We start from the raw sequence: 25473 nt of genomic DNA, 5'->3' as shown, positions 1-25473 counted from the left end.
CATTTTTTATGGGCCGCTTCCGTGGCCAGCCAACCACCCAGCACCAGCATAGGAGCAGCGCAGGATTACCCCTTTTACGAGCGCGCCTGACATCGTATATCCTTTCCTTCAGTACGTATATGTTTTGGTGATTTAGTTTCATCGCTCTTTGGCCATTATTATTATTACTATCTTTTGTATACTATCTGTTAGGACTTCGTGCAAAAACCCTGCGGGTGCCGGTTGTGGAGTGCACCGCTAACCCTCTCACCGTTGTTGTTGATGCTGCTATCATCGATTGAAGAGAAAATCAATGTAGGTGTGCTGCTGGTGTTTATGTGAGGTGTCCGGTTCGTGAGCCGGCCAACACCGCCGGATCACGGCAAAGTGGGTCGTCTGAAATTGGTTGGATCGGGCGTCGCCTCGCTCGAGCGTTCCCGTCAGACAGTAGCCCATGTTGTAGTCGGCCAGCGTGATGTTGGAGGACAGGTACAGCTGCAAAGAGGAAAAAACAATAACAGAGAAATGGGCGTTATTTATGGGTGCTCTTTCTGTTGTTCGCGAGCAGGATAAAACGAGTTGGAATCTTTAAGCCGTTAAATATAGTAAAAGATTTTCATCAAAATTTGCACTTTCTGTTCGGATCGAAAACCGGGGGCCTGTTTTCAAACGAACCGTGCAGTTAACTACGAGAAATCTCGTTAATCTGGCCAATTTCTCATAGAGAAATCTGCAGAACCTCTTATCCTAGCTTAACAAAGGATTTCTCCTTTATAAATTTGCCTATACTCATACACTGCGAAGGTAGATCCTTTCATCTTGAAAGAGACGGATCAAGACAGACTGATAACGTAGCTCCAGTAGCACCTCGTCCTTTTCACTCTAGACGAATTGAGCCGCCAGACTGCCATTCTGTAGGAAGTCACAGCGGCATATCAGCTTTTCAAAGTCATGCTTTTCCTTACTCATTCACCGAGGGATGGAAAATATTGAAACCCTGCCTGGATACCGTTGCGAGCCGAATATGGTTGTGTACATAATACGGTTAAGCGTGCAATTTTTCAGCCAGTTTCAACCGGCATTTTTAGAATTGGGAACACTAGGATACGAAACCGAACCTGAATGCTACTGAATGGAAGGGTGATAGAAATTGGGGAGAAGATATTGAAATATCACGCGTGCATGCGATGATATCAGCTTCTATTAAGGAACATTCTTTCATGTAAACCGAACCGTACCGAGTCGATTCCGGTTATGGAAGTATATATAGACTTGTTCGCTTTTGTTGGAAAAATGACTCGCTGGTAGACGGTATCAAAGGCAAAAAACGGTTTCTTTCGAATCGAATCGGAGGATTTGCGATGTACCGGTTGTTACCGTTTTCTGCCGTGCTTGAATAATAATAATAAAAAAAAGCGAAACGAAAAAATCATACCCGCAATTCGTTTGCTTAACAATTTGTTCGACTGTGAAAAAAGTGAAGCTTGACTTCACCATAGTGAATCGAAATGGGTTTTGTGATTTTTAATATCGTCAAGATCAACCAAAATTGATGTGCAGGTCGGTCTATCGGTAATCAGTGGGTTTGATTTTTGTCTCTTTTTCGATCAGAAAACTGCAAGCAAAAATCAGTCTGAAACCACTCACTGATGTGGTCTGAAACCTCTCACGGCTTTTCCTCGAAACACCTTTTCACAATGAACCGACTGGGAGTGCCGTCACGTGACATCACAATTAGGCCGGAAATGGCAGACTCGGTAGAGTGGAAGAAAAACCTGATACGTCCGAGAAGAGAAGGATGAAGACTTTGCTCAAACTTTCCTGAGGATGAAGCCGGGCAACAAGCACTGGCCTTTCCATTCCCAAATTATATCTGACCAAATCAAATGATTCTCGAGGTCGGAGCATTTAAGTAGCGCAGAGAAGCCAATCCTTCTGAAAGAAGTCATAATGCATCTATTTCCAGGGAACAACCAGAAGTAAGCCAGCGCATACAATACTCACACAGTCTGTGAAAAACATACCGTCATCCGGGGATACTTGCAACACTTTTGAACTTTGACTTAGTATAACTTTCGAAGTATACCGTTTAGGTCCAAGTGTAAGTGGCCAAAACTTGTAGGGTGGTGAGTACTTTTGATTTATGATTATGAGAAAAAATATAAACTAAATGAATCTGTAGAATGAACCGAAAATAGGGGTGTTGCAAGTTACCCAGTAAACGGGGTTACTTGCAACACTTTTCGGAATTTGCGTTTCTTATGATTTTAAATTTGATTTCAAACCGCGAATGACTATTTTTAGATATTTTGAATGTATTTGTAGTAAAACAAGAGATGCTGGAGGCATTTTTTGTTTCCCAATTTTGTCTATCGCCTTTTTAAAGATATTCGGTGAAAATGCAGCATGTCGGCGAACTCCAAATTGCCGTTTCAAGGCACGTGGAATTTTTCACAATTTTTATTTTTCTGGAGATAGTGGAAGACAAATTAACATCGTACAGATGCATACTTACTTTGTACATACTGTCTATTATGATCATGTCTCTTTTTACAAGTGCTGCAAGCCGCACCATATTGGAAGTAACAACACGAATTCATCGTTTCTTCTGTAAGTTCAAAATATAAACAAAGCTCAAAGTTGCTATTTGTTAGCTTATATGATGCACTTATTGTGTACAGGAACCAAACAATAAAGAATAATTCCATGTCAATCAACTGACGCAACTTTGCACATCCATTTTTCCTACTCTGAAAATGAAATTACTTTCCAATCGTATAAAAACAAGCAAAACAATGATGTAATGGATTAAACCTAACTAAACAATAGATAAACGTCCTTCAAAATGGCATTGGGTACAAATGGTTATGTTAACAAACAAATGCGTTAGAGCTGTCAAAAGCGCGATGCGCCAAAGTGTTGCAAGTAACCCCGGTGTTGCAAGTATCCCCGGATGACGTTACTAGAATAGCGAAAACCGAAGTAGCCCAAAGCGATGCCGGTTTTCTCCTTCCGGCGAATCTTACTGGGAGGTCGCAAGGCAGATCGAGATTAGCCATCTTTCTTTAGACTAGGAACTGACTACGACTCAGTTAAATGCCGCTCAAGACGGTCTTCTAATTGCCATGGACCGATAAAAAACGAGCTGGTCAATTCAAAACACAGCTCATGACTTATGATCCCCCATCCAGTTTGGATGCCAAGTGAATACCAATACTAGCGGACTCGAAGTTGATTCTGTGGTTTCTAGGCGGGCTCAAAACCCCTAGCATTCATTATTCTTTTAAAAGGCTAGAATATAATTTAGTAGTAATAGACTAATCTCAAATTTTTAGTCTTGACCTTGAAATGAGGTCATACATATATATTAATATTTTTTTGAAACGATGGTTCTACAATTGATGAAGGGACGGTAGGGGAAAGAAATGAAAATTTTTTGGTGAAGGAGGGGAAGAGCGGAAAGGAAGGGGGGGGGTATTGGTAGCTATGCTTGACAAGTAGTCATTTTGACTCCTACCTTTTGTCCAATGCTGGAAGGTGCATGAGTCGAACCAAGCTGTAAATCTGAGATTACAACCGGATTCGAACCCACAACACCCGCCAGGGCATGTGGTTCGCTGGTACTTGTACCTTTGAACCATAGAGGCGCTGGACAAAAGGAGACCGCAAAATCCACTTCTCAAGAATAGCGACGCGTTCGGTTGGGTTATCGACACATATTGTGCCGCTTCCTGCATCAATTGCAGATTACCATCGAGCGAGAAGTTCTAATCTAACTACTATTTACTTTCAGGACGACGACACTATGCCGGCCCTTACGACTTGCAAGGTACTGCACGTGACGTTGTTCGTCTGTCAGCTTGTGTTAGCCGCGTTTCTCGGCGCGGGTTTTCGAGGGAAGGCCCCGTTCCTATGTAATAGACTAATCTCAAATTTTTTCATGCACCTTCCAGCATTGGACAAAAGGTAGGAGTCGAAATGACTACTTGTCAAGCATAGCTACCAATACCCCCCCCTCTTCCTTTCCGCTCTTCCCCTCCTTCACCAAAAAATTTTCATTTCTTTCCCCTACCGTCCCTTCATCAATTGTAGAACCATCGTTTCAAAAAAATATTAATATATATGTATGACCTCATTTCAAGGTCAAGACTAAAAATTTGAGATTAGTCTATTACATAGGAACGGGGCTTTCCCTCGAAAACCCGCGCCGAGAAACGCGGCTAACACAAGCTGACAGACGAACAACGTCACGTGCAGTACCTTGCAAGTCGTAAGGGCCGGCATAGTGTCGTCATCCTGAAAGTAAATAGTAGTTAGATTAAAACTTCTCGCTCGATGGTAATCTGCAATTGATGCAGGAAGCGGCACAATATGTGTCGATAACCCAACCAAACGCGTCGCTATTCTTGAGAAGTGGATTTTGCGGTCTCCTTTTGTCCAGCGCCTCTATGGTTCAAAGGTACAAGTACCAGCGAACCACATGCCCTGGCGGGTGTTGTGGGTTCGAATCCGGTTGTAATCTCAGATTACAGCTTGGTTCGACTCATGCACCTTCCAGCATTGGACAAAAGGTAGGAGTCAAAATGACTACTTGTCAAGCATAGCTACCAATACCCCCCCCCCCCTTCCTTTTCCGCTCTTCCCCTCCTTCACCAAAAAATTTTCATTTCTTTCCCCTACCGTCCCTTCATCAATTGTAGAACCATCGTTTCAAAAAAATATTATTAGTAGTAATATTTAATCTAAATAATTAATAAAATAAAGTAGTGCTAGTTGTCATAAAAAGCGTTAATGCGAATTTATTTGTTCGGAAATTAACTGAATAAAAATTGTATTTTCTACTAACTAAAATTTTTACAACTTTCCATCTTTAATTAATTATCTTCAAAAAAGTGTTTGGCAACCAATCTAGGGGTTGCCTTATTCTCGCCAATTCCATTCATATACTCGTCCAATCTTTTATCCTGCGCGAAATGTTTTGTATCCGGGATTACCATGACCGGCGTTGACCTGCACCACCCTTGATTAGTGTTTTGACGACTCTGAGATGCTGGCCGTGACAGCATTCCAGTGGCTCTAGCAATTTCACTTGCTACTTTTTGCTCGTTTCTCGTACGTCGTATGACTCCTCTACGTTGTTTCCAGCGTTTATCAACGCGCCGAGCAATTGTTTTCGGCTTACTGGTAGGCTTGAAACCAGCTCAAATCTTCACGAACCATCCCATGGTCGGGCGGTATCGGTTAGAACGAACGTTCCTGACTTTCATACGCATCAACGAATTCCATTGGAAAAGGCGTCGGCCCAGCTGGCGAAGTATTTTTTTTATCAGTAATCTCTGGTCCGAAAGCGAGTCCTCCGAATTGGACCGATAAAAGAACACACCGGTAAACATGTTACTGCTGCGTTCGATCACACCGAAGCGACTGCTTAACCCAATATTCGTCGAACTCATGGTTTGGTTTAAACTTGTTTTTTGAGTATCCATACCTCTCTGAAGCTTGCATGTGAGGGCACGTATGACACGACCTTCGTAGATGATTGCTGTGTCGTTCGCAAACTAAGACAATACCCCACCCTCTGGGAGGGGAGGGATGTCAGATGTATATATGTTATACAAAATTGGCCCCAGGATACTTCCTTGAGGCACACCTGCAGGAATGTTAAATGTTTGCGAACAGATCCGGAACACTCTGCATGACAAATAGCTTCTGATGATCTTGATCAGAAAATTGTACCGATGCAGCTTGAACTGATGTCCGTCGTGCCACACATTGTCAAATGCTTTTTCGATATCCAAGAGCGCCATTGCTGTCGTCTTGGATATCGACCTGTATCACTGGATTATGTTGGTAACTCGTTGGAGTTGATGGATGGTGGACCTTCCTTTGCGGAATCAAAACTGTTCCTCCAGGAAGACACCGTTCTCATCAGCGAACATAAGAATCCGGTTTTGGATTGACTTCTCAGACAGCTTGGAGAGGGCCGAGAGCAAGCTGATGGGCCGATAGCTCTTGGAAACAGCAGGATCTTTCCCCGGATTCAGCACTGTTATTCCAGTATTAGCCAATTTCCACCTTGAAGGGAAGTAGCCAAGCTCCCAGCACCGGTTGAACAGGTTTGTTACAAAAGTAAATGAGCCGCAGCTCAAGTACCTACTTGAGCTCGATATTAAACGTGCTATCGAAATCGGGAGCTTTCATGTTTTAAGATCCCTTGACATGGACTATCATCTCTTCAGTTGTGATTTTTTCTTTCTCAGGTACCAAGTTGTCTGATCGATCGAGCTCGGCGTCTCCCTCGGCAACAGAGTACTCGTGTGGGCTGATATTCCCAGATTGTGAGACATTACAAACTGTTAACCCAGTGCGTCCGCCTTTTCACTTGGAGTGATCAGCAAAATTGCATCGCCTGAGCCACCTGACGCGGCAAGAGGAGGGACAAGCTTAGGCTTCTTTTTGAGGACTTTAGTCAAAGACCAGAATGGTTTTGAATGAGGTGGAATTCGAATTCGCTACTGGATAACCCTAGAAAGACTGTTTGCCATCGATTTTTTCTGCCGGTCCCCAGTACGCTGGTATAGGCGCCGGTATACATTACGCAGCCTCATCAGATGTTTGGTGATGGAATCTATTTGAAGAGAGGTGTTCACCTGCAGTTGTTTTTCTGGGACCGCACTTACCCGGGCAACGGCAATCGCTCGCTGGAGGGATTTCAGCGCTTGATCGATCAGTTCCGGTTTATGCAGAGGCTGTTCGAGATCGGGATTATTGTCGACGATGCGTCGACGATGAGTTTCAACTCGATCCAGTTGGCACGATGATAGTTTCGTCGGGGCCAACTGTCCACCGTGTCGGTAGATGCAATTAGCTTCAGCATCACCGGGTAGTGGTCAGAGGACAGCCGCGGAGATGGCCATGTTTGTCATTAAGATGTCAAAAACGGAGTGGACTCCCAATCTGGAAATTCTAATCCGACTATAAGGCGACAGGATGTTGTAGTGACCTGCCTCGAAGTCTGCCGCTACTATGGTTCCATTCTCATTTCTTCTTCGCCCAAGTAACAATTCAAAAGCCATTTGGTTTTACATTAATTTTATAAAGGTTTTATTGCGGTATTAATCATTACCTCTGGGTTTATTGTGGTATTGCGCAATACCAAGAGGATACGAGTCCAAACACACTTATAGCTAGCTGGAAAACCATAATAAACAGTTAATAAAGCAAATTTATTGTGGTTGCTTATATTACCACGTTAAAACTTATTGGCTGCACCACATCTCTTATAAACTTACTGTGGCGTAGCAATACAAAATGGCGCACCAATCAAAATTGATCTTATCGCGGCTTGTCAAACCGCAATAACTCTGCTAGTTTTATAGAGCTATTAAAACGGTAACACCCTGACCAAACAGTTTTTTTGCTGCTATTATGAAGAATACCAAAGTTCAAAACCAAAATCATTTTTTTATGCGAAGCCATATTCTAGTATTTTGTTTAGCTCGCAAGCAAAAATTCATCAAAGCAAAGTGTTTTGCGGAAAGAAAGTTATTATCAATCGGTTTTCCTGTCAGAGGAAGCAACTAAAATGATTTTGCTAGAAATTGAGATTGACTGACTGAATATTTTCAATTTGTTAAAATAACCAGTTTTCGAAAATTGTAAAATTTCAGTGGCGCGCTGATTTTATCGACCTATCATATCAATATGCACGATGAAATTAAATGCGCACATGCTGTAAACCTGTAACTGGATTTTTGTGAATTGGCCCGCTTACGGGAATAAAACAATGTTTAAGACCAGTAGTGTTGTTTTATTCAGGGTCTATTGTGAAACACCCCCCCCCCCTCTTTTGTTCAGCGTTCGATGGCGTCGGCAGAGCTATGAGGTTAGGGCGGGTCTGTAACGAAACAAAAGAAGGATCGGTGAACCTATGTTCACCCAATAATGCACCCCTAATGGGTGTATTCGGCCACCTATCACACCTTCCGTAAAGGCAGAGGCTCGGATCACAGAACGGGTCTGACTCACCTTCTCCACCAATCCCGTCGGCATTAACTATGGAGAAGGCTTCCCGGTCCATATTTGTTGACGATGGAGCTTACAGCTTGGAGCTGCTCAGCTAAAGTTTTGCTGGAACGCTTAATGGTGATTGCTTCCGAGATGAGTTGGACGAGCTCTTCTGTCGTGAGAGGGGCATCGGCGGGCGCACCGGAGGGAGGCGACGCCGGCGTACGACAGACCAGGTGCAGAACCTCGAACTGGAAAGGTAGTTGCAGCAACGAGGCGAGGTTGGGCTGAACGGGAGTTGAAGGCCGTTTGATGAGGTGTTGAATTCGTGGCGGGATTTCGTTGGTTGTTGAGAGGAAGCGAAGGCAGATTTGGGACCTGCCGACGGGGCCGGCGAGCAGGATACTTGGTATCCGTGTTGACCGCAGGTCGGCGATCGGTTCGCTTGCAACCAGGCTGGTTGTTAGTTGACGCTTGCTGCCAAATTCGTTTAAACTCCGATCGTTTAGGGGAAGTACGGCTGGTGGCGCGATGTTTCCCTTCGCAGTTGGCACACTTTAACTCGGTGTCATCAGGATGGATGCAGATCGCAGTGGCGTGCACTCCAGCACACTTGTAGCAATGCGGACCCATGTAGCAATTTTTGGTACCGTGACCAAACCGAAGGCATTTCGTACATTGCGTCACATCGCGATACTGCGGGCGGTAGGGCTCCCATACGATGATTCGGAATAAGTCCCGGATGTTGCGCAATGCACCGATGGTAGTGGATCCCTTGACAAGAAGTAACTGATCTCGTGAGCTGTCCTTGGCCTCAGCTCGACGATTCATCGGGCAGATGGCCTGAGGCTTTAGTCCAATCCTCTCCAGTTCAGTTTGTACAATTGCCACCTCGATTGGTGGCAGACTACGTAGGACCACTTTCAGTGGTTTCGTCAAGGGAATGTCGTGCGTCTAGTGCGGCGTTTGGGTTTCGTCAAGAAACTTTTTCACCTGCTCGAATTGTTGCAGGCTGGAGCACCTGATTTTTATACCCACACTACACAACTGGTACGGTCGCAGGCCTTCTTTAATCAGCTCGGCCTCAAACGTGATGAGATTCCTATTAGGTGTGAAGAGCGGGGGCACGCGTTCTTTTTTGGCAACAGGCCGTTACCAATGTCCGCCGGGTGGACCGAAAATTGATTGCTCTCTAAGAGCCGGTCTGTAGCTGCGTCAGCGGTAGCAGCCGACTGCGTACGGGCCTTCTTCGAGGGAGGCCCTGAAGATGGGGGGATGGTGGGGTCTGAGAATGTGGTTAGGTCCTCCGGTGCAATGCTCTATATCGCACTTTTAAACTGCGGTGTCGAGTAAGGTGCAAAATGCGGGATACTGTGCAATTTTGTTTGGATTGTTTGTCATTTTTGTTTGTTTAAGAGAAACAGAACAGAGTCTCTGTTGACGTCAGTAAGGGATATTATTATTGAAAGTACGAAATATCTAATTCAAATAATTAATAAAACATATGTATCCTCTAAACTAATCTAAGTTATTAATTTATTGTATAAATTCTCATGAATCAATTATCTTCGAAAACGTATCTGGCCACCAACACAGGGGTTGCATTATTCAGGCCAGCTCCATTCATGTACATGTCCATTCGCGTTGTATGCTCTGTATCCAAGTCCTCTGGAAGTACCATGACCGGTGTTGATCTGCGCCACCCTTGATTAGTATTTTGACGATTCGGAGATGTCGGACGACTAACTGACTGCATTCCAGTGACTCCAGATTCTTCAGTACGTCGATGTTGGCCGGTAGTAACTCCTCTACGGCGTATCCCGCGTTTATTAATGCGCCCAGCTATTGTTTTCGGGCTACCGGTAAGCCTGAAACCTGCTCGAACCTTCATGCATCTCTTAGTCGGATGATATCGGCTAAACCGAATGTTCCTGGCTTTCGAGCGAATCAAAGAATTCCGTTGGAAAAGGCGTCGGCCCAGCTGGCGAAGTACTTTTCTGTTGATCAGTAATCCCTGGTCCGAAAGCGATTCGTACGAATTAGACGAATAGAAGCGAACACCGGTCAACATATTAATACTTAATTTGGTCTTAGCGAAGCGACTGCTTAACAAAATTTTGATTTTGAACAAAGTTTGATTTAAACTTATTCCTTTAAAGATGATACCTTTACAATGTCTTCACAGATTGATGACATAGTACAGAAAAGCTCTGCTTTAAATACGCTTTATCGGTACGGTTTATCGTAATTTACCTAGAAATTTTGTTTACCTATATCACGTTACGTTAAAGGTAAGGTACACCGGGGCAAGTGGGACCTAAAAAATGCATAGTTTGGGTTAATTCCACTGTGTTTTCTATACCTATGATTATTTCAAAATTCTTTCAGCACAGAAACTCTTCAGTGGTATCACTTCGAAGGATTAATTACGAAAAAGGCCTATCAATTTACATGAAATGAATCTGGAGGAGAATTTTCAAAATTATGGCGATAGATCCCACTTGCCCCATTTACCGGGGCTATATTCAAATTTGATTAAAAAGCATAAAATAATAGTAAATTGTGTAATTTAATACCGTGAAAGCACCTAATTCCGATCACCTAAGGCATGATTCATCTTTGAGTCCCTACTGAAAAATAAAGGTTACACATTTATTTACATGGTATGTGTCTTTAGCAAGTATTTTCAATTATGTTTCATGGAAAAATGATAAAATGCCCAAATTATTAACCGAAAGTTACAAAAAATGCATTCAAGTATGCTGTATCAGTGCACCTAATTCCGATCATCAATTTTAAGGGGTGATTCTAATTCCGATCACGTCATGATTAGCTGTTAAAGTATAAAACTATTGTCATTTTGTACTAACTGGATACGAAAATGAAGGTGGATCTGAGATGTTTTGCGTTTATAGAGTCTGACGATAATTCCCCTACCAGTCATCTTCTGCTTGCGTTAATGATCATTATTATCATTAGAGCACGACAAGCGGATTATGAAACCTTCCCCTTCTTTTATCCTCGTTCAATTGTTACAATTATAATACAACTGAGCCACATTCAGCCTTCAAATCAGAAAGTTTGTGTTCCAGATATGACCGCGTAGTTGGCGTAGAACTACGTTAGGCTGTATTTCGCGAAGAAACCTCGAATATTAAAAAATTTTACACCATATTGATATATGTGTAGCGTAAAGTGAGAAAAAACAAACAGCGTAATAATATTATCTTGCTTAATAAATTGTAGCGTATTTTTGGTACGGGAGGTATTTTGTGATACCAAAAAAGAAGATTTTTACCAGTGCCAAAATCGGAGTATATCAGTATAGAAATCTGCCACACGCATCCAGCTATCAACAAAGTTCTAGGAGAAAACTCAAAATCCTCAAAGTAATATGTTAAAATAAGAAAACAGGCATTAATAATGGCGTGTGTAATGGTCGTCCGTCTGTCCGCAGCCTGGGAAGCAAGACTATCATACGGAAAATATCTGGAAAAATTTTAGCTTGAAAGTTTTCGTTAATTTTCACGAGTCGCGAATAGGTACTGCAAGAATTTTTTCGGAACTGTTGTCTTACAAGGAAACACGGCTAAAAGAATATTTGTGCATGTGAAGTAACGCAGCAATTCTCAAAGTGAGGAAAATCAGTGACTCTTTTATCCAAGAATAGTTTTGAATTTTTCAATTGCTGCTTTGCGTCAGTTAGTTGCCTGCAGTTATTTACTATTCAATAGTCAAGCATTAATTTCTTTCGAAAATGATGGAGAAAACAAGACAGAAGGGATCCGTAGTGGTGCTAATGTTTATTTGACCGTCAATTCAGTATAAGGCATTAAGATCCTCTATTACAGCGGTTCCCAAATAGGGGTTCGCGAACCCCCAGGGGTGCGCCAAAACTTTAGTTCGCTTCAGAATAGTATAGGGAAATCCGTCAGGGGGTACGTGATGCGAAAAAAGGTTGGGAACCGCTGCTCTATTATACAAAAATGAACATGTTTCGAAGAAGCAATACAATGGCATCGATCTTACTTCAAAATCTGCTTAACCTGTAACCGATACCGAGACCGTCCAAGCGGCAAATTCAACTGGACTAGAACACGTAAATGACAGAAAGGAAGGAAGTTTAAACGGAACAGATACAAAATACGAAATAGGACCTGTAAACTGAGGTTGGTAACGAAGATTACTCCAGGTACCCTTTATAGGTATGTAGGTACAAGGTAGGGTATGTGTCCCAACAGCATTTTGAGCATTTTGAGAACTACACGGCATTTGCATCATCTATACGCTGCAATCTCATTCTGTTTATATATTCAACACTATTCTCAGCTTTATCTCAGCTATCCACTACTCTCCGATCTATCATCTCCCTATCTGGCATCGGGCCCCAGGATTCACTCGATCAGCAAGATTATTATTCTGAGATGCCAAACCTCTCCCTCTACCTTAGCACAGCATGGAAGGTATAGATATTTTTTACTGGCGACCTGGTCTCCTAGACCCCCTTATGCGTTAAAAAATGAAAATGAAAATGAACAAAATTTAAGTTTTCGGTAATTTTCACTAAATAGTGATTGGCAAACAATCTTTTTAAGAAAGCCGTACAATCTAGCGTGTTTAGCGCTCGAACTGCGTATGGGTGGTGAAAAGATGCTTTTAATGGTTGTCTATAGTCCTCCGGAAAGTGATTGTACAAGATACCTCTCCGACAAATTAGAGACTCTTAGTGTACAATATAATAACATTCTGCTCATAGGAGATTTTAACACCGATTTGACTAAGGTGTGTAGGAAACAAGCCCAGTTTAAAAGTATGCTAGAAACTTTTGCTATGCTATCCCAAGTAACAATCCAATAGCAAATTGGTCTTATTCATTTCTTATAGTAGTTTTATCAGAGCATTTCAAAGTCTGTTTGGTTTTATAATGTTTCTCTTCAAGTGAATTTTATCTTATTTGACTAACATTTCTGAAGTATGACTGAAGGAGACTTGAAGAATCACCTATAAAACTAAATTATCAATAAGTGTAATTCACCTTATAAGGGGTTTTAAAGGATACTTCATTTTTGCTTAAAAACGACGCACCTTAAAACTTAACAATAGTTTTGACAAAAACTTATGACATTCTTCTGCAAGATTCGTTTATCTTAACAATACTGCCATAAAACTCTCTTAAAATCGTATATTCTTGAAAGGGAAATTATACTCTTGAATAAGAACATTCTGACGTAAACAACTAATCTGTCAAAATGGGCGTCTGAACCTGGAGAAAATTGAAGAATACAGATCTTTTAAACGAAAATTAAGCGAAAGTCTGTGCAGGGATGGTTCGATCACTTTGACTCAATTTTGATTCATTTGACAGTACCGTCTCAGCCGAGCCAAATATGACAATGTTATATATGGGACATTTGTAGAACAAGTTTTAATCTACAATTTTTCTGAACAAAGTTTTGCTGTATCGTTTGTGGTTACGGTGCTACAACGCTAGTAACTCATCAGTGACTAAATGAACGTTCATTTAGTCACTAATAAGATACTAGCATTGTAGCGCCGTAACTACAAACGATACAGCAACACTTTATTCAGCAAAATTATAGATATTAAGCTGTTCTACAAATATCCCATACGTAACTTTGTCATATTTGGCCCCGTTAAGACGGTACTGTCAAATGAATCAAAATTGAGTCAAAGTGATCGAACCATCCCTGAGTCTGTGTAATATTTTGAAAACTCTTTCAAATCAACAATCAGCGAAGTCACAAAACAATAAAGATCTCAGGACTAGCTGAACTGGGGAAGGACAGTGCCGCTAATGATGCATTTTCCAGAGGCGGTGCGGGTTTCCTCTAGAGCTTTTCGTATTTTTTTAAACTAAATATAGAGTTCATAAGTCAGATGTCTTTTGTATGGAAAATGTTTGAAGGCACTGAAGCAGTTGAAGCATAATTTTTAAAAACAATTGTACCAATACCAATTGTAAATTAAACGCTTGGAACTGTCGTGCAGTCCAAACAGCACAAACAGTACAAACAACACGTTACGTCGATACTTCGTTGATGTTTTCTTTGTTTATACTAGAATGGTTATCTTGCAAAAACTTGGTGCCCTCAAGTAATTCAAACAATTCTTAGTCAAGCGCAACTTGTCTTCTTCAAGAATACAATAAGTATTGATGAACTTATCGCGCTCTTGGAAAAATTTTCTTTGTCTTGTGCAAGAAATGTTAGTCTAATAAGCGCTTTCGGGTTGATTTGGATAAAACCATTGAAAAAATGGCATACAGGGCTATTTTGATTACTTTTGAAATTATAGTGAATTGCATATGGGCGCTTAGAAAAATGGTATTATGCAATACTATTAGTGATCTTATCTTTTAAAATAAATTTTTAGACAGATAAAAGCCTTTTTGCCACAATTAGTTAAAAATTTGGTAGCTATCAACTTCTTCATGAAATCATTAATTTTTTTTATTAATTTAATTTTTCGATAATCTAGCAAAAATAACTGGCGCGTTAAAATTTTCTAACTTTCACGTCACAAAACATCGACAAACCGAGCGTGGCATGAAAAATTTCTCATTTATGAGCAACAAAGCAGCTGCTTTTATTACCATTTTTATTTTCAATTTTCATTTATACCCATTTCGAAATAGCAATATCTGTGTATGCTTATAGCTTATAGCTCTTGTTCAATTTAAAACATTTAAGGCTGTGAAAAGTGTATGATGTCTTGCAAGTGTTCTTTGAAGAGACAACCATAAAATCATCAACACTTGTGGCGGTTTTCTTTTTGTTTCAAGCGACTCTTGGAAGTCATTATAAATAGATATCGATAAGAATTACAAGTTTTAAAAGGATCTTTGGAAATTTTCTTGAGAACCTTCTTTAGTGTGGGCCTCCGTCGCCTTATAAGGGTTTTATGGCTGTTTTATCGCAGTTTTGTAGAATTACAAGTTTTGAGTTCGGTTTTAAGCAGCAAATGCTGGAAACCTCTTCAAGTGCACCTTAAAATTGAAATTGTTACTTGGGATCCATCGGGGAAGAGCCCACGTTTTACCACAATAGCGGATGCTCGCAGTTAGACCTGTTCATCACCAGCTGCAGTAACAAAGTGCTACGATTTAATCAAGTTGGCTTTCCTGGACTTTCGCAGCATGATGTTATTTTTGGTTCACTGGATTTTGATGCTAAACCGACCCACCGAGTTGACGTGTATCGCGATTACGTTAATTTTGATGCAAACGCCTTGCTGAATGCTGTTTCGTCTATACCTTGGAATGTTTTCTATAATAACCAGGATCCAAACGAGCTAGTCAGTTTTTTTAATTCAAATGTGAATCAGATCCACGATGACTGCATTCCGCTTCGCAGGGGATATCAACAGAAGACTTGCAATCCATGGTTTAGCAACGCAGTAAGGAAATCTATGCTGGAACGAGACCTAGCTTACCGAGATTGGCTCAGATCACCCAGAGATTCAAAGGATCAGGCAAGACATCGTTATAAAGTGCTGAGGAACAGAACAAACACGGTGATAGCGAATGCAAAAGCACAGTACATGCAGCAATTCCTTAATAGTCAAATTTCGTCCAAAGTCCTATGGAAGCGGGTGAAAAGCATCGGTGCGGGAAAAGATAAATCGTCTACAGTTTGTGAATTTCATCCCGATGAAGTAAACCAAGTCTTCTTGTCAAGTTACATTCGCAGTGGGACTGATGAGAATATTAGAACAACAAGTAATTCACAGTATTGTTTCTCGTTTCGCCCGGTGCAATATTGGGAAGTTATAAATTCCATATGGGACGTGAAATCTAATGCTGTCGGACTAGATGGGTTGCCGATAAAGTTCTTGAAATTAATTTTACCGTTGCTCGTGCACCAAATCACTCACTTGTTCAACAGCATTATAAGAACATCGTCATATCCGACTTGCTGGAAGCAAGCTAAGGTGCTACCGCTAAGGAAAAAAGCTCATATTAATACGCTTACAAACCTTCGCCCTATCAGTATACTGAGTGCTTTGTCGAAGGCGTTCGAAAAGCTGTTGAAGTACCAGATGTCGGCGTACATTACGGATAACAACTTATTGTCGGAGTTCCAAGCGGGTTTCCGTAAAGGCCAAAGCATACAAACTGCAGCTCTTCGTGTGTACGATGCTCTGGCAAGCACAGTAGACAAAAAAGTATCTGCTGTACTACTTCTACTTGATTTTTCTAAAGCATTCGACACTATTCCTCACCGGTTGTTGTGCTCGAAGCTGGAAACGCAGTTTAATTTTTCAAGCTCTGCAGTGAATTTGTTGGAGTCCTACCTCGATGAACGAACGCAAATTGTTTTCTGTGGAGACTTACAGTCCGAAGTAGGTTACTGCACCTCCGGTGTGCCATAAGGTTCCGTGATTGGCCCACTACTCTTTTGTTGCCACGTGAACGATTTGCCAACAATACCTCGGCACTGTTCCATTCAGCTTTTTGCGGACGATGTACAGTTATATGTTAGCCGCCCAGGTGTTTGTTCACGAGATCTCGTCGATTTGGTGAATACAGACCTTACCAGAATTGCAGAGTGGTCACTAAGAAATCAGTTGCACATTAACCAAGCTAAAAGTAAAGCTATGTTTATTCGAGGACGACGTAGGAATACTACGCAAATGGATTTGTTGCCACCTGTTATATTGGACGGCCAAGCTATTGACTGGACGGATCGAGCGATGAACCTTGGTTTTTTGTTTCAAGTTTATCTCCAGTGGGATGGCCTTATCAACCAGCAATGCGGAAAAATCTACGCGTGCCTTCGTTCGCTTCATAGTTGTGCACCTGCTGCTCCCATCGACATACGGCTTAGGCTGTTTAAGGCCTTGATACTGCCACATTTCCTTTTCGGGGATATATTGCATGTCAATCCAAGTGCTAATTCCATGAGCAGACTACGTGTTGCCCTTAACTCTTGTGTACGCTTCGTGTATGGACTAAGCCGCTATGCTCATGTGAGTCACCTGCAGAGAAATCTAATTGGCTGCCCCCTTGATTCTCTATATGCCTACCGTTCCTGCCTGTTCCTGCGTAAACTGATCACATCGTGCTCGCCGCCAACACTCTTTCAGAAGCTGATACCAACTCAAGGACGTCGCCTCCAAAACCTGATTATTCCGCGCAATAACACGAACAGCTACTCAAATTCACTATTCGTACGAGGTGTTGCAATATGGAATTCTTTACCCACTGTGGTCAAACAATCGTCAACGGAAGCAGATGTTAAGAGGGGCTGCCTAGAGTTTTTTAACCGTCATTAAATTAATTGTTAGTATGTAATGTATTTAGAATTTATAAAATGATACAAATTATGTATATGATAATAACTGTGACATTCGGAGATAGCATACAAAAAGGTTTACCTTACGCTATCAGATAAATAAATAAATAAATAAATAAATAAATAAATAAATTGCTGCATCGTTTATGATCAAAATCCGTTTTAAATTGGAAGTGCTATTAGCGTTCGAAATTTTTCATTCTTTCGTGACTTTTGGATTGACATCCAGTCGTAAGACGTAGCTCTACGTCAAAAGATTTCAATATTTCCACCATGTTATCATGCTGCGAATAATCCTAAAATCCAAATAGCAACTTCGTTAACGAGCATTTTGAGAGTTTATAACTTTGATATAGTGATCGGAATTAAAAGCAGAAAAAAAGTTATGTTCATAATTCCGATCAATCACTTTAATGGAATAAATTTCTCAAATTCAGCATTTTTTCAGCCAAATTAGATGTAGGCCGGTTAAATATGCTTGTATCTATTTGTTATCAGAGAATACCGAAGAAGGTAATATGTTTTCACGCTGCTATGAGCTTAGCAAATTTGATCGTGCGCTTAGCACTTCGGCTAAGAAAATACTTACATTTTGATGGCGTTTTTCGCTACTGCCTGTCGAATTTAATTTATTTTGAAGTGCATGGTGCCCCAAAGGCAACAATTTTTCAACAACTGACACATAAACACATTGCACAATAACTAAGCATGCTCCTTTACTACAGATTTTGGCTCAATTTTCTAAAAATTGACCGTTTAGGTTGAGTGATCGGAATTAGGAGCTGATCGCAATTATGTGCGGTCACGGTAAGTTAGCGCATACAATACTCACACTTACTGGGAGGTCGCAAGGCAGATTATTAGCAATCTTTCTTAGGATTACGAATTTACTACGACTCAGATAGCTGCCGCTCAAGACGGTTTTCTAATTGCCTTAGACCGATAAAACTGAGCTGGTCAATTCAAAACGCTGCTCATGACTTATGACCCCCCTATTCAGTTTGGATGCCTTTGATGAAGCTTCTGTAAGTCTGGCAAGTGATTATCAATACTAGCGAACTCGAAGTAGATTCTGTGGTTTCTAGGCGGTCTAAAAACTTAAAACCGACCCCTAGCATACATTATATTATGAAAAGGCTAGAATATAATTGGCCAGTAATATTTAATCTAAATCTATACCTAAAGGATTTCTGACTGTCTGTCCGTATGTTCCTTATAGAATCGAAAACTACTGAAGCGATCGACGTGAAAATTTGCATATAGGGGTTTTTGTGGCCAGGGAAGGTTCTTATGATGGTTAGAGACTCCTCTCCCCTTTAAGAGGGAAGGCATCCATACAAATGAAATACAAATTTTCTCATAACTCGAGAACTAATCAAGCAAATGGAACCAAATTTAGCATGTAGGTGTTTTTATATTTTATAATATTTTTTCCATGGTGAATTGAGACCCCTTCCTTTTTGGGAGAGGAATTATATCCCCTCCCTCTTCAACAGTGGGGGGGGGGGGGACTCCTATACAAATGAAATACAACTATCCTCATATTAGAGAACTAATGAAGCAAATCGGACCAGATTTGGCATGTGAGGGGTTTTGGAGGCAGGAAATTTTTTTATGATGGTTTGCGACCCCTCACCCCTGTGGTAGGGGGATAAAGACTCTTATATAAATAATACAGAAATTTTTGCGTAACTCAAAACCTAATCGAACTCGAGAAACTTTAGACTCTTTCATAAAACATTAGTCAATAACAAGACCACTAAAAACTATCAATAGTAACATTAGATGATTCAGGGCGAGATGGCCACAGGCCGCGAGTGTTGCCGCGAGTCGGAAACGCCGGCCACTGCAGGGGGCAGCCCCCTGTAGAGATCACCTCTATCTAGGTTTATTTCTTTTCCTAGATCTACTGACCTCTATTACTTTCCTTCAGTTGGGTCACCCTTGCGAAATGATACTTTCTACGAAAAGGTTTTCCGTGAAATGGTACATCCCGCGTAAGGTTTTTCGCGAAATGGTATTCTGCGAAATTCTATATTCCGCGTTATGGTCAACCGAGAATTGGTGTTCCGCAAAATGGTATTCGGCGAAATGGTTTGTAATGATGGCGAATATTTAAATGTTATCCGCTTTATTTTATCAGGCTAAGCAATGGGGGGAGTTGTTTTCTACTTTACTGTGAGGAAAATTTGTATATTAAACACCCATGAACTCCTCTGAAACTTGCAAAACTCGAGATTGTGACAAAGGTCATCCGAGATTCAGATCAATCCTGAACACACAGTTTAATTTGTGGTAATACGGAGTTTGTCGGGTCAGCTAATAATTAATAAAACATATATGCATCTCTAAACTAGTTATTAATTTATTGTATAAGTTCTCTTTAATCAATTATCTTCGAAAACGTATCTGGCCACCAACACAGGGGTTGCATTATTCAGGCCAGATCCATTCATGTGCATGTCCATTCGCGTTGTATGCTCTATATCCAAATCCTCTGGAAGTACCATGACCGGTGTTGATCTGCGCCACCCTTGATTAGTGTTTTGACGATTCGGAGATGTCGGACGACTAACTGACTGCATTCCAGTGACTCCAGATTCTTCAGTACGTCGATGTTGGCCGGTAGTAACTCCTCTACGGCGTATCCCGCGTTTATTAATGCGCCCAGCTATCGTTTTCGGCCTACCGGTAAGCTTGAAACCTGCTCGAACCTTCATGCATCTCTTGGTCGGATGATATCGGCTTAACCGAATGTTTCTGGCTTTCGAACGAATCAAAGAATTCCGTTGGAAAAGGCGTCGGCTCAGCTGGTGAAGTAGTTTTCTGTTGATCAGTAATCCCTGGTCCGAAAGCGATTCGTACGAATTAGACGAATAGAAGCGAACACCGGTCAACATGTTAATACTTAATTTGGTCTTAGCGAAGCGACTGCTTAACAAAATTTTGGTCGGACTCATAGTTTGATTTAAACTTATTCCTTTAAAGATGTTACCTTTACAATGTCTTCACAGGTTGATGATTTAGTACAGAATAGCTCTGCTTTAAGTACGTTTTATCGGTACGGTTTATCGTAATTTACCTAGAAATTTTGTTTACCTATATCACGTTACGTTAAAGGTGCATGAGCTGTAGGTACTTAATTTTCCACTTTCGGTGAAGCGTCATATACTCCACCAGAAGCTACCTAATGATGATGATGGAGCCCACCTCGTTCCCCTACAAAGGTTTGAGGTAGTCGATTTATCTAATAGATAATTAGTGAATATACATTTGAACCAGGTAAACAAACAAAACGATCTGGTTTTTAACACAGATATAAATTCCTTCGATAGTATTCAAATACAAGTTATAACTATTAAAAATATATAATTTTTCAAGTTATTGCCAAACCAAGAATCTTCAGTACCAATTTGCAACCTACTGTCAGTTACCAAGATGTTCATATAATTTAGGTTAAGCCGATACCCAGTTTAGTCCGCTACTAAATCGAAGCAGTCCCGACGAGGCCATTCCCGCTGTAATCAGCAAGCAAAGCACAAGTCCAACCTTCAACTTAGTATGAGACTTATAAGAGCATCCCCACCCAGGGAAATCAAGAAAATTTCCAACCCGAAAAAATCCTTGACTGGCTAGGAAATTATACATCTAATAACAAGCAGAAGCATCCAAATCTTCCTGAACAATCACGAATTTGTCAACTACTAGTAGTTAAGTCAGATATTTCTAATAGCAAGAACAGTCAAATTTTTAAATCAGTCCTCTATATCTGTTTATCGCGCGCGATTCTCAAACCTTTGAAGACTTCTCTTTTTTTTTAAACTACATTAACAATTACAAAATCCATCATCACCATGATGACGAACATAATAGTTTCATTGTGCTTCATTAATCTCTAAAAAAAATACTATAATAACAGGTGTCAAAATTAAATAATCAGTTGCAAGAACTTCGTCAAATATCATTTAAGCTCAAAATACAGCCTTTACGTGTGAAATGCATTGTCTCTTAAATTCTGATAGCGTCGTTGTACGTCTGATGTGCCTAGGTATCGAATTGTATATCTTAATTCCTTTAAAGAACAAAGAATTTTGAGAAACACCAGTTATAAAATTAGGTGTTCTATTCTCTGCCGCATTTCTTGTATTATATCTATGGATGTCACTACCCCTTACAATTCGATCACACAAATATCGAGGTAGCAATCCGTTAACTACTTTAAATATGAACACCATTGTCAAGAAAACAATTCGTTGCTTCACCGACAACCATTGCAAAGCATCCAGCATCAGCGTTGAGGAAGTGAATCTATTGCAACGCAAAATTAAACGCATGATTTTATTTTGCAAACGCTGTAACCTCGATATTTGTGATTCATTCGCTAAAAATAATATGGAAGTGCAAAAGTCTAAGTGGGGAGAGATGATTGATTTATAGAGATGAATCTTACTAAAAGTATTCAGCTCTTTTTTCAAACGACAGAGAATCCCGTACTTCTTGGCAATCTTTTTGATGACATTGTCAATATGAGTATTGAACTTGAGTTTGTCATCAATAATAACACCAAGATATTTAATCTCGTGTACCCGTTCAATGATTTCGCCGTCAATCTCTACATCAACGTGATCATTCAAACGGTTGCGCGATATTACCATGAATTTGGTTTTACTAGTATTTAACTTCAATTGTTTGAATTTCAACCATCTACTCAGCGAGCGCAAATCTACATTCAAGTGTGTTATGGCATAATCGAGATTTTTAGCTGCTATGAACAACACAGTATCATCAGCGAAAAGATTGATGTCACAGAAACGTAAAACTCGTCTCATGTCATTAATGTACATAATGAATAATAGAGGCCCCAATACACTCCCCTGAGGTACACCTAGAGTATTCGTCACGGGATCTGAGATAAAATCATTAAAAATTGTCTTTTGAGTTCTGTCACATAAGTAGCTCTCAAACCATTTATATGCAGTACTCGTTATTCCGAAGCGCTTTATTGTTTGCAACAATAAGGGCCTAGAAATCGTTTCAAAAGCACGTTTCAAATCCAAAAACACCGCAACAATAGTATCTTTACGCTCGATATTCTCTTTCCATTTTGCTAACACCAAATTCAATGCAGTTTCACAAGAATGATCTTCCCGATATCCTGATTGCTCTGGTATTAGCAAATCGTTATTATTAATATAGTTCAACAGCTGGCCTTTCACAACAAGCTCTAAAATTTTCTCTAAAGTGTGCAACATATTGATAGGGCGAAACTCTTCGGCTTTAATCGTCCCAGCAATTTTTTGAATCGGAACCACTAACGATTCCTTCCAAACATGTGGCACGTGCCCAGTTTGCAATGATTCATTTATAAGGCTCAGCAGGTCGTGTCCAATGACATGAAAACAATCTTGTACGACTCTAGCGTTAACATTATCAATTCCAGTCGTTTTTTGTAACGAAAAACAAATATTTTTAAGTTCTACTAATGTTATTGGATGAAAATCGCTAAAACAACAGTTAGTGGCAATCGGTTGTTTTATTTCATCTGGTTCATCAACTAATTCAATAGATTGATTAATTGAAGAAACACTATCGATGAAATAATTATTAAACTTAGAAGCGATTGTTTGTTCAGATTGCTCTTCAGTGCCGTTAAAAGTTATGGACCGCGGCTTACAATCGCCAGGTTTTAACAAAGACTTTAGTATTCTCCATAACTCTTTGCTATTGTTTTTGTGTTGATCAATTTTCCTCTATATATATTCACTCCGTGTCTTTTTTAGAGACTGTGAATACATATTCCGCGAAACGGTATAATTGTACCAATGATCACTTCTATTTGTTTTACAAAACTTTTTGTACCATTTGTCTCTTTTGCGTTTAAGACGCAATAAATCCAAATTGTACCAGCTATTCGAGTTCTGTATAACAACGAATTTTTGTTTGACTAACTGATTGGTACATGCTTTTAAGGTGTTATTAAACACCGCCGTTTTCTGATCAAGGCTTCCTGTTAATGGAGAATCCAAGCTTCGTGCAACAAGTTCCGATACCTTTTGTTTTGAGTAATTTTTCCAGGTCTTTAATTCCACCAGATTACTACTACTGTTCATGCTACGATCAATATTTATTACTATCGTCTCATGATCAGTAATTTTTAACTCAGGGCACACCACTGCCAAAACAGAGTCAAAGTTAACGTAAACGTGGTCTATTAAAGTTCTACTGAACCTGGAAATACGCGTATATTCCTTAATTATTTGTTTTAAATTAAAGAATTCCGCTAATCGCTTCAAATGATTCGAATTATAGTTATCGCGCCAATTTATGTTGAAATCTCCCGTAATCATAGTAAATCTACTACGCTACCTAATGCAACGTAAGCAACTGAAAATAAATGTTAAAGTTGAAAGTCTACATTGCGCTCGATAAATTAGATTAATTTTCAGTTTGAGTCAATGTTTAGTGTTTAGCAATAACAGCTTACTTAATCAACCAAGTCCGGTACGTCCAATAAAGTCTACGCACTCGTTGTTCGCTGCTCGATGAATAACTCAAAGGCTTCCTTCCGGGGAATCAAGAAGGAATAATTTTCCTTCCGCTCGCTCGACGGGTCGTAACGAACTCGCCATCCAGTCGAACGCAATTACTGCTCTGTTCCGACTGTTGCGATTGCGAGTCACATGAAAACACAAATCCGAAACAACAAATCCATGGCTTGAAGGGAAAATCCAATCCTTTTGTTGACAACCAAAGCAGAAATAAAACATCGTTATGCAGGCGGTGGTGTTGCGCTGCGCACCCGGCTTCGGTGGTGGTGCGGTTGGAAGAATTCCCGAACAACGGAAATGAAATGCTTTCAATATCCTTTGCACCAGGAAGTGGAACTTCCTTTCATCTAGCAACAGTCAGTGGGATGGTTCTTTTTTTTTCGAGATACAATCGAATGGTGCACGAAAGTGGTGCCAATACCGACCGCACCGCATCAGAAGCGGCATGTTCCATTTCAGTCGACCCGCGTCGGTCGGCCGCGGGCGCGGGCGGGCGGTACAAAAAATGCCGGTACCTACAATGCAAAAAGGAAAGCAGGACGGACAACCGACAACGACATCGACTGTTGCACTTTTCTGCGATGTTTATTTTAGCACAATATCTCACTTTTTTCGCAGAAGTTGTTTAGTTGTCCGTGCGATAAGAAGTTATGTGAAAAAGCTAGCTCCAAGTGCGGGGAAAAGTAGAGAGAGAGAGAGTTTCTTTTTTACTCCGCTACTGAGTGTAAACTAAAAATAGGTTTCACTTTGAAACCACATATGGGGTTTGGGGAGCCCAGTGTTTAAGAGTGCAGAATTATTCTGCCAGTGTCGCAAAATAGGTAAATAATTGAAATGTTGCTTCGCTTCGGAACCAACCCATAGTGGTAATTAGTAATATGTGTGGTGCTATAGCAAAACGAAATTAAACGTCGTTTTGTGTTGAGGTCAACTTTACCTTAAAGTCAGGATCAGGAACTCGTCTTTTGAATGTGCCTACTATCAGTAGTGCTCCATCCCCAACGACGATCATTTGTCCTTGGGTGGATTGTCTGAAAGGAAAGAGAAAATGATTATCGTTAGAGTTTCGGGTTTTTGATAGCATCAACAATTCTTTAACAATCATATTTTATAGAAGCTCGTAAAATAGTTTTTCATTTAGTCAAATCAAGTTCAAACTTAAGTCGAATATATCCCACACCAAAACATCGTAATCTCAGTTTCCTCCCCTGTTTCTCATTAGCATAAGCAGAACAGCCAGATTTGGTTTACCACTAACCGAAGGCTTCCGCACCTACTCTAAAACAAGAACAATGAAAACTAATTAAAAATTCAAAAACCGATTCAGTCCCGTGCCACAATTTCGCCGTAACCGGGTGTTGGCTTTCGTCTTCCAATTTCGAAATGTAATATTTCAAGCTAATTAATTTAATGTATCGAAATTAATTCTATTTTTCGGCTTTCATTTCCGCAGCGATGCCGATTCGAAACACACCTACCTACCTCACTCACATATTGTTTTCCATGCTTTCGAGCAGAAGGGGAGGAAAATTCGGTAAAATCTGTCCTCCGCATTTCTCCCGTTGCGTTGTGCCCCCTGCTGCTCGCGGGCTCGCTGCTTATGAATGGAAATGAGAAAATAATGT

The 25473-nt window shown here is 40.5% G+C and overlaps 1 protein-coding gene across 1 annotated transcript in view; it reads right to left on the bottom strand.

Annotated features, from left to right (window-relative positions):
- Nucleotides 1–270: 270 nt before the first annotated feature.
- Nucleotides 271–25473, bottom strand: part of LOC128737483 (uncharacterized) — an 88223-nt gene continuing 63020 nt past the window's right edge. Inside the window, exons 3-4 of the mRNA XM_053832124.1 lie at nucleotides 24786–24879; nucleotides 271–474 (exon numbers count right to left, since the gene is read on the bottom strand). Coding sequence (XP_053688099.1) covers nucleotides 271–474; nucleotides 24786–24879 — 298 coding nt within the window. The remainder of the gene's footprint in view (nucleotides 475–24785; nucleotides 24880–25473) is intronic.

Source organism: Sabethes cyaneus, chromosome 2 (assembly GCF_943734655.1).
Source record: "Sabethes cyaneus chromosome 2, idSabCyanKW18_F2, whole genome shotgun sequence".
In the NCBI taxonomy this organism is placed as follows: Eukaryota; Metazoa; Arthropoda; class Insecta; order Diptera; family Culicidae; genus Sabethes; species Sabethes cyaneus.
This window is presented reverse-complemented; position numbering and strand designations above follow the sequence as displayed.